Genomic DNA, 12,326 nt, shown 5'->3' on the forward strand with positions numbered 1-12,326 from the left:
TGCGCATCTTTGTGAAATGTATTCTTTGTTAATTTCACAAAAGTTATATGCCATGCACAAATGGTGCACTTCGGGCACCATTTGCACACGGGGTGGGGAGAATGTGGATAATTTTTTTTTTTATAAATTTTTACCGTACGCGTACGGTAAGCGTAATCGGCGATTTTCCGGAAAAAAAAAAATTTTTTTTTTTGGGCTTGGGGGTTGTTTGGGGACCCCTATATCAATGCTGGGTGGTTAGGATCTCAAGAAACTGCCTCTTTAGACATTTTTTGGCTTCGTTTTTGCTGCCCAACTCAGAGAGCGAGAGAGAAAATGGCGGCCGCCGCTTCCTGGTTTCGACCGATTCGAATGTTTACTAAGATCTAAGAGCCAATCAAAATCGCGCTCGCGCACGCCACCGTACGCGTACGGTAAGCTTACGGTAAGCGCACCGTAAGCGCACCGTAAGCTGTCACAGATATATATATTGATTTAAAGGCTATTTTCTCAGAATCTACTGAACAGATTTACACCAAACCTACAAAAGGCACTTCCTTGACCTGAGGACTACCTCTCTGCCAAATTTCAAGTAATTCTGTTCAGCCGTTCGGGCTGTAGCTGTGTCTAAAGGTCCTATGGAAAAATGCATGGGAAAAACGTGTTTTGGGACCCCCCTTTTATCTCAGCCCCCGCTTGACGAATCCCCCCGAGACTTTCAGGGTAGGAGCGGAGCGTAGCGCCCCACCTATTTTGAAAAATTCGCGAGGATTCGTCGACCGGCGCCAAAGTTATTCAAAATAGAATGTTGCGGATTTCCTATGGAAACGTGGTCCTAACTATAACTACCTACTGGCGACCGCCAGTAGGATATGGATATATATATATATATATATATATATATATATATATATATATATATATATATATATATATATATATTTTTTAATATAAAGATTTGTATTGTAAAAGTGGTCACTGGAATACACAGCTATATGCCTACAACCCTGGGGCCGGCAGCTTGTCAATATGAAGCATTCTACACAGCTTCGTAGCCCACATCCCGGAGGCAGGGCAGCGTCACCATTAATCAATCAATCATTTGTAAAGCGCACTACATACCCGCGAGGGTCTCATGGCGCTGGGGGGGGGACGCTACTGATCCAACAGCCAGGTCTTGAGTATCCTCCTGAAGGTCAGCAGGTCTTGGGTCTGTCGTAGGCTCAGTGGGAGGGTGTTCCATGTCCTGGCGGCGAGATGGGAGAAGGATCTCCCGCCGGTGGTTGTTCTTCGGATGCGCGGGACGGTGGCGAGTGAGAGGTTGGTGGAGCGTAGCTGGCGGTTGGGGATGTAGAAGGAGAGCCATCTGTTGAGGTAGGCTGGGCTGGTCTTGTCGAGTGCTTTGTGTGCGTGGATGAGGAGCTTGAAGGATATCCTCCTGTTGACGGGGAGCCAGTGCAGGTTTCTCAAGTGGGGGGTGATGTGGACGTGTCGTGGTACGTCGAGGATCAGTCGCGCCGAGGCATTTTGGATGCGTTGTAGTAGTTTTATGAGCTTGGTCGGGGCTCCCGCGTAGAGGGTGTTTCCGTAGTCGAGTCTGCTACTGACGAGGGCCTGGGTGACTCTCTTTCTTGTATCTGTCGGGATCCATGTGTAGATCTTGCGGAGCATGCGGCGGGTTTAGAAGCAGGAGGAGGAGACGGCGTTGACTTGCTTGGTCATTGAGAGCGTTGAGTCGAGGATGATTTCCATGTTGCGTGCGTGGTCGGTGGGTGTCGGGGCTGCCCCCAGTGGCGTCGGCCACCAGGAGTTGTCTCAGGCTGAGGGGTTGGAGCCGAGGATGAGGACCTTAGTCTTGTCCGAGTTCAGCTTCAGGCGGCTGATCTTCATCCAGTCGGCGACGGCCTTCATTCCTTCATGGAGGTTTGCTTTGGCGGTGATGGGGTCCTTGGTGAGGGAGAGGATCAGTTGAGAATCGTCTGCGTAAGAGATTATGTTGAGTTTGTGCTGTCGGGCGACGTGTGCGAACGGGGCCATGTAAATGTTGGACACTTTCGGGCTGAGGGAGGATCCTTGGGGTATTGTAGCTCTCATCATCGTGGCGTACGCTGCGCACCAGCAATCATAAACAGTGCACAAAATTTATGACAAACAGAGTGATGTCAACACTACCTACCGCTATCAGGACACCTACTTCTTACATCAGTTTATAACCATGTAGCCTATGTACCGTTGCCCTACTGATCCTGTTCCCTCCCGCTGATCTTCACCAATGCCGTCTGATTACCCACCCAAGTCATTTACGCCCTCTATCAGTCTGGGCGCAACCCCTTGCCCTGCAGGTTGTGTGCGCCCAAGGTCGCAAAACAGCACTATAGTCTATGAAGCAGGGGTGTTCGCACCGACTGCAGGCTGTCGTTGTCTCTTCTGTAGGACCCTCCCCTTTACTGTTCAAGTATGTTGTGTATAGCCCCCAGAAATTGTTCGATTTACTCCGGGGAGGAAGCAGCTCACTGAAGTTTTCCGATTGCGTGCAGCAATAAAGGACATCGCGTGACCTGTGGCACTGTGGGCAGGGGACCCCTCATACAGCACATTGATACTCTACGTTTTGCCATCAGCAAGCTCATGTCCACCAATCTGCGGATTGCCTTCGGCAATGTTTTGGAATATCCCAGCAGTGCCACGGCCGGGTCGGGAGTAACCTCCGAGCCAACTATAGCTCTCAGCTCGCGAAATACCTTTCCCCAATACTGATATAAACACCCGGGCAGCTCCACGCCAAGTGCATGAAATCTGCTGACGGGAGTGACATCTATCACAGGTTGCCTCCTCTCTCAGCCCATATCGTTGCAGTCTCTCCGGTGTGTAATACACTCTATTATTGTATTTGAAATGTATAAGTGTGTGTTTGCCGTGTAATGATATTAGTTTCGTGTTGTTGCAGCAATAAGACCACATGGCATCGTATACTGTCATGTCCAGATCGCGTTGCCAGGCCAGTCTGGCCTTCGGATACTGGTTTGCTCTATGAGACATTGCCAACTTATATATGTTGGAGACAATTTTTTTCGGGGGGACTGAGTTTTAATGAGATATGACCGCTCTTGTACCTCTGGGGGTTAGATCATGTCATCCCCCAATTGTTGATTCAGCGCCCTACGCACTCTATAGAACTGGAAGCGCTGCAGCACTGTGGGGTCTTCCGCGTTGGCCATGGCCTCGTCCCACATCTTTGCAGTACCGCCCTAGAACAGGTCTCCTGCTTTGTGTATGTCTTAACGCTTGCAATGCTCGCGCGACCCCTCCGTCTCTACAGGGGGCTAGCCAGACCATCCAGTTTATTGGCAATTCCGGAGAATATTACAGTGCTCCTGCTTGCTGCTGTAGCAGGCTGTGCCATGCATGCCTTGTTGAGTTGAGGGAGTCCAGTATCCCTGTCCTGCGATCTACCGGCTTCAGTATAACAGCTGAGAGTGGGAGGGGGGTGACAATAAGCTTCTCAAGTCGGAGGTACGGTATGTCATCCGCACCTTGGATCCAGCTATGTGCTCGCGCTCCCTGCACTGCTCTGTAAAATAAGTCGGACGCGCCAGGCATTCCTAGGTGGTATGGCAGGGTAAGCACTCACCATTGCACCCGTGCCTGCTTGCCTGCCCAAGCCAGTCTTATTAATGATTTATTAATTCTGACGAAAAGGAGCGTGGCAACACTATCGGAATGTTTACAAACAAGAATAGGAACCTGGACAACACTACCATCTTCATGATAGAGACCCTTCTCATTAGAGACAGTGGCAGGCCGATTCAGGTTTCGACGTCATCCTCTAGTTTAGCTACAGCAGTGCCGTAGTTCTCACGAAACACGATTTCCGAGTCTGTGTGCAATCTGATGCCAAGGTATCTGACCGAGTCATCTGACCATTGTAGAGGATATTCCATCCCGAATTGCGTAGTGGCCGGGGTGAGCGGAGAGGCTATGGATTTTGACCAGTTAACCCTTAACCCTGATAATGCTCCAAAGTGCACTACCTCTCTGAGTACCCGGGGATAGGTTGTTTTCTGGGTCCCTCACATATAACAACGTGTCGTCCGCGTACATAGAGACCACGATGCTATCAGTTGGGAATTGGACTCCTCTATGGCCGTGGTATTCGCGAAGTGCACATGCCAAAGGCTCTGCGATTAAGACATATAGCGTCGGTGACAAGAGGCACCCCTGCCGGGTTCCCCTGGAGATGGCTCCGGTAACTAGATTCCCCAGCCGTATGCGAGCCGATGGGGAATTGTATAACACTCCAATTGCAAGAAGACGGGACCAAGTCCCATTCTGGTCAGCACCTGCCGCATAAAAGGCCACTCCACCGAGTCGAAAGCCTTTACAATATCCAAGAATATCGCAATTGCTTTTGTGTCTCGTCGAACATGCTGCATAGTACCAAATACCGTTCGCAAATTGTAAGTAAGGTTCCTATCCGGTATAAACCCTGTCTGTTCCGGTGCAACCAGTACCGGGAATAACAGGGCCAGGCGGTTGGCCAAAACTTTGGCGAACAGCTTGGTGTCGACATTCAGCAGAGAAAGTGGCTGGTAAGAGCCGCACTCCTCAGGGGGCTTACCCGGCTTGGGAATAGCCACTAACATCGCTTCTCTCATGGTTTGTGGCATCTCGCCCGATACGCATAGGTCATCAAATAACATTGAAATGTGGGGGAGCAATATTTCAATAAAAGCCTTCTAGAAGCCTACTGTAAGGTCGTCTGTTCCTGGGGCGCTGGCCGACCGCATCCCCGCCAGTGCCTCCGTGATCTCATCTCTTTCAATGGGATGCATGGGGAACTCTATGCGTGTCAGATAGGAAGGGCAACTTAATGTGCTCCAGGTAATTTAGGATTTTGTCTTCCATGCCCGACGAGCGAGAAGCGTATAGTTCCGAGTAGTATTGTTTGAACCTGTGCGCAATGTCCTCTTCTTCTGTTAGCAGTTCGCCCCCTTCTGATCGGATTGCAGTATTCAAAGTTTTACCGCGTTTGACTTTTAACATGTGAGCCAGAACTGATCCCGGCCTGTCTCCTTCCCCGTGTTTGCGCGCAGTGGCATATTTTCCCATATGTTTCACTTCACTATCCGCCGCTTCCTGGTACTCCGCTAATCAGCCCTTCATTGCATCTGCAACTTCCTCACCGTCCCCAGCCGGCTGATGGGACTCCAGATCCCCTAGTTTCCGTTCCAAGGTTGTTAACCTCTGTTGTATGGAGCGGAGTACCCCCGAGTGTTTAGTCATGGCTACCCCCCGAATGTACACTTTAAAAGCTTCCCATACCGTGTGAAAGCTTTCCACCGAGCCAATATTAGTGGCGAAATACGTATATATAGCTTCTGCCATCTCTTCTTTGAAAACCGGGTCCAGAAGCGAGTAAGGGGGAAATCACCATGTAAATGGTGGTATTGTTTACTTAGGTGTGGATAAAACCAGTAAAAGCGGTGAATGATCGGACAAAGTGCGCGACAAGACCTGACAAGTGCGGATCCGGGACATGAGGGACGACTATGCCAGCCAATAGTCTATGCGTGTATGTAAGTTATGGTATGCTGAGTAATGTGTGAAGCCACCGTCATGTGGATGCATCTCTCTCCATACATCTGTAAGATCCTTACTTATCATGACGCTTTCAAGAGTTCTGGCCGCCGTTACAGGCCTTCTCACCGGGCCCCCCGATCGGTCGAGTTCAGGGTTTCTAACCAGATTGAAATCGCCACCCCAAAGTATTTGTGTCTCCTCACCTCCGATCGTGTTAGCCAAAGTTGCAAAGAACTCCGGGCAGTCATAGTTGGGGCTATATATATTCACTATAAGCAAATGTAATCCCCTTGTAATTTGGAGATCACAAACCGTCTCTCCGTATCCTCCGTCAGCTGTTGTATCGTGTAGTCAGATCTTGGATTTACCCAGGTCATTACCCCTCTAGCATGAGTGTAAAGCCCGAGGCATTATTAGAGCCCGAGATTCCCCTGTTGCGCATCATTGGGCTATGTGTCTCTTGGAGTAAGACGACATCTATATCATGTCTCTTTAGGTAGCTCAGCACTTTACGTAGTTTGCGGTTGTCATTTAGACCTCTTGCGTTCCACAACAGTGCTCTGAGGGAATCAAGAGCTCTCAGGGCTGTAGCTCTGCTAGTCGTAGCCATCCTGTCTCTTATCTCAAATGTCATAGCGTGTCCTGTCACATTTAGTTTGCATATGTAATGTGCACCGTACAACAACTCAGTTGACTCCTCTAACGTCAAAAACAATACTTCCGCCAACCATATATTACCTCCCAACAGAACTTTTCTACGAAATATAACTGGTTTATATCTTTCCAAGCTTGAACCACATTTATGAGGATCGTCGCTGTAGAAGTCCGACGAGCTTCCTCTGTAGCAGCGGTTTTTAATGTATCTTTTTCTGCTTTAGTCAAAGTAAAGTCTGTCGCCCAGATTGCCTGTCTTTATCATCTGAAGAAGAGTGCTCCACGTCATAAGCCTCATCCTAAGGGGCACTTGGAGTGGGAAATTTAGACGGGGGTGGCTCTAATAGGATGCAATCATCCTGAGGCGTATTAAGTAGTGGATAGATAGGGCGCCTAATAGGGTTCTGGCCATTTACCTCTAATCGACATTCTCTATCTTCTTTTTCTATTTTTTCCTTCATTTCTTTATTTTTTATTTCTAACACTTTTTTATATATCGTTTCCGCTGTTCTTTTTCTGCTATAGCTTCTGATCTCTTCGCTCTCTACCGTACTTCTTTATCCCACATACGCACACAATCAAACATATCCTGTCTACTTTTTCTTTTAAATAAATACTGCTCTACATATTGAACCTTTTTAGAATCGAATGACCCATTCACTGGCCATTGTAAACCAGACTCTTTCTTTGTGTATTTGTTCCATAATGAACCGTACATTATGGGAGAAATACCATATTTAACATACATATTTCTATTGGGCGTCCAATTTGGAGTAGCCGGCTGACTTTGTTCCAAGCAAACTTTGGTACCACAAGAGCAGTAACACCACTGAGTGTGCTGAGAACAGGCATGTTTTACAAATGTTTGTAAAATATTACTATTTCAAATAAATATTCAAAAAGGAGAAAATCTCAACATTACCTGCCTTGACTTTTTGCAAAAAATGAATAACAAACCAAGGCAAATAAAAAGTTCAGCTTCAGCGACCTTACCAAACCGAAGACTCCAACTCCCGCCTGCTGATCTCTGGTCGACCTAATGGTCACTGCAGAATTACACCAAAGAAAACCCCAATCGAGACCGGCCATCACCTGGGGGGGTCAAACCGGGAAAGTCACGTTGTCCTGCAAAGACAAGGGTCTCCTCATTAAGTGCGCATCCTCAGTAATATTTTGATCCTCCGTCAAGACCACTCCTTTGGACGGCCGTGTCTCCGATGGGGCCCCATGTTGGGCGCCAACTGTGGAAATGTGCCTAAAAGTGGGCACACTGGTGCAGGGTCACCATCTTGTCCATGGGTCCAAAGACCAACAAAATAGAGATCGGCACTGGAGTTGAAATAAAATAAACAGTTTATTAATCACTCCTGAGTGGGACCACGTCCACATAACACTCAAGTGCTGCAGGAGGTAGTACACTGAATTCACAAACCATCGTCCCTTTTATACCGGTTTTCTGCAATGTAAGCATGTGGCCAGAAATGGAAAGAACAAGTTTAGAAATAGATATCAGCAAACAAGGGCAGATGGATGACTACTTGGTCAGCAAAGTGGGAGGGGGAACAGAAATGCTTATGGCAGCAGTAAATGGTCGACAGTTAACATCTAAGACCAAGTGCACTAGCAGCTACAAGCACCCAGCACGTACATTGCTTTAGCTGAGTCAGGAAGTCAACTAAAATAGATAACACAAGCAGAGTGAAAAGACGAGAAGCAGAGGACGGAAGAATTACGAAGGAAACTAAATAGACACCGCAGCAAAAATGGCTGTCGCTTATGCTAGTAAATTATTACACGTTTCCACACTCCCTCCTAGCTTCTATCATCACAAAGGCGCTCAATTCATATCTTCTCTGTTACCTTTCAAACTGATTTTCTCCTCTTATTCACTCGGTTTTTTCTCTGTCATTACTCTACTCGCCCCCGGACGTAGTACCAGCCAGGGCAAGAGGATAGGAATTTGATCGGAGTGTACGAAAGACAGGCTAGAAGAGAGCCCTGCTGGGATCTGAAGTTTCGCTGTTAGTCTATTGGTCTCTGCTGCACTTCCATCATTTATCTGCTCAGACTCTTGTGTGTGGCCTACTCGAACTTCCTCGCCCAATATTGCAGGACCTATCTCCCTCTATAAGCCCATTTGTGTATGTCTCTTTGCAGCTAGCAGATTTTTATCTGTAAATCTTCCACCTTACTGGAAAAGAACCATCCAATATGTGCATGCCTCTCAATTTTATGTTTCCAGTTTCAGCATTTAGATTTCAGTTGGGAGTTCGTAGAGGAACTTAAAAAACTGTGTTCACTTTTGAGGCCTCTTGTCTGGCTACCTTGCGCCCAGCTATCGTTTTACAGATGTATAACTCCATCAGTGGAGGCATCATTACCAAGCATAAGAGACACTGATGTAGAAAGCAGTATTCCCAGACATGTCTTGTAAAATTCTTGGTCAGAACTATAAGAAACTTAAGCCTGGTTCAGGAGCATAAGCAAGAAGCATTCTTACTGTAAATACCGTAGATTGGAAAACTGTCAAAAGTGAAAAACATAATGGGATGGTACAGCATATTTATGAAAAAACATATGTTCCCTTTAAGAAAGATGGTTGAGACCAAAATTATTTTTTCATATTGCTTTATATCTCTGTTCAGTGTATCCGACCAGCGAGATTTCTTTGTCCATATTTAATATGCTCTACGGCTTTATTTGTGTCCTGCCATGTAATATGCTAAAGAATGCAAAAATGTGATGGATGGAATGCTTGAATTTATCTCAGCCATTAGTAATTCTTTGGGACCACATCCCAGTCCATTGTTATTTTGCACTCCATGCCACCTCAATTTGGACCTAGCCATATGCAAATCAGTCTTGACCCTCTGCAGTGGAAACGCAAGCAACCCAGGGCCGGTTTTGCCCTAGTTAGGACTCAGCAGCTAGTTATAGCTTGGTTCCATGGACACAGTGTGCACGGGACCTATGTCTGGGTATACACGTCCCACCTAGGGTAACATACTAAAGTATATTTAAAAAAGTCATGGATGGAATGCTTGAATTAATCTCAGGCTCTGTTGATTACTCGTGGCTGCATCCAAGTCCATCGCTATTTTACAGACCAAGCCACCTCAGTTAGTGTTACTTTGTAAGGTCTTCAAGCAGAATAGTTTACTTTAGTTAAGATATATACTTCCAAGTTTTATTGTTGAAATGAGTCACCTGTGTTCTGGTTTCATTTCCACAGGTATACAGTGAATACAGAGCCAGTCTTGCCTTCGAACTTGTTAGCAGTCGGCAGAAAAATGTAAGTCTACTAATGAGGAGTCGATGACCTAGTGGTAAAAACTGATGAATGTGATTCGAGGTGTGCATTTCCTGTTACTGCTGCAGCTGCTCAAGATGGCCGTGGTTGAATGGTGTAGTTTGACTCATTATCCTTTTTGTTCAGACACCGTGCAGTGGCAGCATGGCCCACATGATTGTTCACTCTTGGTGAATGTTGTGGCTGTACACCAGTCACAGAATCAGCCACTCTTCAAACTTCTCAGTTACTGTTGCTTCATTTATGTCATGGTATGTTTTTTAGATTATATTCATTATGAGAACCTGAAATGTATACTGGACATTGATTCTGTGTGTTTTATAAAGCCAAGAAATGCAAGAACTCTACCTCAACCAACAGGATTTTTAAAGGACAATTACACTGCCAGTGATCTGGAACTCGTGCTGCGCTCCACTGGCCTTCAAACATATATGGCTTGAAAGAGCATATTAGATATTCCCACCTGCTGTTCCTCAGCCCACTCCTGCTGCCTCATGTTTCTCTCTCCAAATAACGCAGAAGGATGCAAAGAAGAAAGACATTGATTGCGACTCATCATTTATGGATTGAGATGATTTAGTTCAGTAGAAAAACTGTTCACGTTTGTTTTGACTAACTCTATGAATACTTTGCTATTTATTTGTTCCTAGAAATGTGCTTAAAAGTTAAACTTCAGTAAGGTTAGGATTTTTAGTCTTTTTATTTATTTTAAATGCTTTCACAGTTATGGTGAGATGTAGGGTGCTGATTTGAATGAATATGTAAAGGCAGTCTGAAGCTCTTGAATTTGTGAACCAGTATTGCTTGAGGTTAAACATGGGGAATGTAAGTGGCTGTTTACCAGCTTTACATCAATGTGAATCTAACAAACACTGTATCAAAAGCTACCAAGGACTGTCTATGAGACGACAAGATGGCCGAGACCCTTTCACTTTTCCTATGATGGCACAAACTTCCTTCCCAGATACTGATCGCAGTGTAAAACCAAAGTTATTACAGAAAAGTCTTCCACTTACTACTCTGTGCTTTCAGTCTCCCAGAAATATAAATAGGGTTTTCATCCAAGTCTAAAGCAGATTTTCCTACTAACAGATTGAAGTCTGGCTTCAGACAAGTGTCAGGGTCTACCCCAGTAGCAGCCTAACTCATTGCATGACTTGGCACTGGGGATGATCCTTCCTGTTGGTGCACTCATCCTTGTACTTTGGGAGAGAAGGTGAAGGAGTCAGCTGAGGCTGCTGGAAAAAGTCTTAACTAGTAATCTGACTGATACAAATCATCCTGCTGGACTCTTCTAAAGATCTGTTTACAATCTGCTTCACACTTCATTAAGTTCTTTAGTTCAGATGAAATGACTTACCTTCAGTAACAAACTGAAGATTCCTCACCTTGTGAATATCCCTAACCACCAGAATGGATCCAAAGATGTTTCTCAGCATTGCCCCCGCACTGTGGTAGATAGCATTATGCTGCTTTGTGTCACCTTCGTCCTGCCAAGGAAGTGACACCAGGGCCACATATAAGCATCAGCCTGGTGTACAAACGTCAGTTCCTTTGATCAGATATGACGGTACACAGATGTCTATTTTGTAGTATATTTATGGGGGGTGAGAAGTCCATCCGACAGAAAGAGGAGGAGGACAGGGGTGAGGAATCAGCAGTTAAAGTAGCCACTTCTAACCGTAGTTTCCTCACCTTGTGAGTAGGTACCAAAGCATTACCTCCCCAGGTCGCTTTGCATAGTGTTCAAGGCTCTGCATGGGGCTGGACCTAAACCAATGCAGAACAAATTTGCTTGGTATGCTCCTGCCCAGAGCCTCCGCTTTTCCTCCGCCAAGTTGGTGAAGGTACCAAGATTTAAAAAAACAAAATCAGGAGGTGGGGCCTTCAGCACCGCAGCTGCGCGACTCTGAAATAATCTTCCACCCGATATGAGACAGCTGGAAGATCTTCTTCAGTTTAGGAATAGGCTGAAGACATAACTCTATTCTAGAGCATGATTTCACTCAATTGGTTTGATACTCCACGTACCATGAGCCCAGTTGGGGCACACGTATGATAGCTTCAGGATGCTCGTAGGTTGATAGTGCGCATTTTACAAGTGATGATAACAATAACAGGTGATGGATCTGAGAAATGGCTCAAACCAGAAAATCCTGTAGGACTGAGCGGGCAGTGTCCTTCCTGCCATACCGCATTATCAAGGCAATAGTACTTTGTGAACGTATGGAGTGACACCCACATCGCAGCCATCCAGATGTCCAGATAAGGCAATTCTTCTTTCATCGTGGTGGTAGCAGCCATGGCTCTGGTCGAATGAGATCTCAGATCCTTCTAGGGGCTGTTTCTCGGCCAGTGCATAGCAAATGTTTATACAGAGGACTATTCACCTTAATATGATCCTTTTCTGCATTACCGTACTCTTTGGCACAACGAAGAGCTGATCGCTCATTAGATGGTTATTTGTAGATCAACGTAAAAACTCAAAGCTTTTAGGATGCAAGCAGTCGAGTCTCCCTCCTTTTTCAAGGGGGTGTCGTGGGGCAAAGAATACCGGAAGGATAATGGCTTGTCCGATGTGAGAAAACATCACAACTTTCAGCAAAAACGCAGCTCTAGTCCACAGCACCAATTTGTCCAGAAAAAAGGTGGTGCACAGTGTGTAAACATACAGAGCCTGTAGCTCACTCTCGTGAAGAGCTGAAATTATCGCTATGAGGAAGACTCCTTTGAGAGTCAGGAAATGCAAAGGACAGCTGTGCATCTGCTTAGAGTACACATCAGGAAGGTGAGGACCGAATTA

General features: G+C 46.0%; 1 protein-coding gene across 1 annotated transcript in view; it reads left to right on the forward strand.

Moving 5' to 3' along the window:
* TAPT1 (transmembrane anterior posterior transformation 1) overlaps positions 1 to 12,326 on the forward strand; it is a 443,118-nt gene that overhangs the window by 326,472 nt on the left and 104,320 nt on the right. The window contains exon 10 of the mRNA XM_085642381.1: positions 9,446 to 9,505. Within this exon, the coding sequence (XP_085498507.1) occupies positions 9,446 to 9,505 (60 nt within the window). The remainder of the gene's footprint in view (positions 1 to 9,445; positions 9,506 to 12,326) is intronic.

Source organism: Triturus cristatus, chromosome 2_2 (genome assembly GCF_964204655.1).
Source record: "Triturus cristatus chromosome 2_2, aTriCri1.1, whole genome shotgun sequence".
Taxonomy (NCBI): Eukaryota; Metazoa; Chordata; class Amphibia; order Caudata; family Salamandridae; genus Triturus; species Triturus cristatus.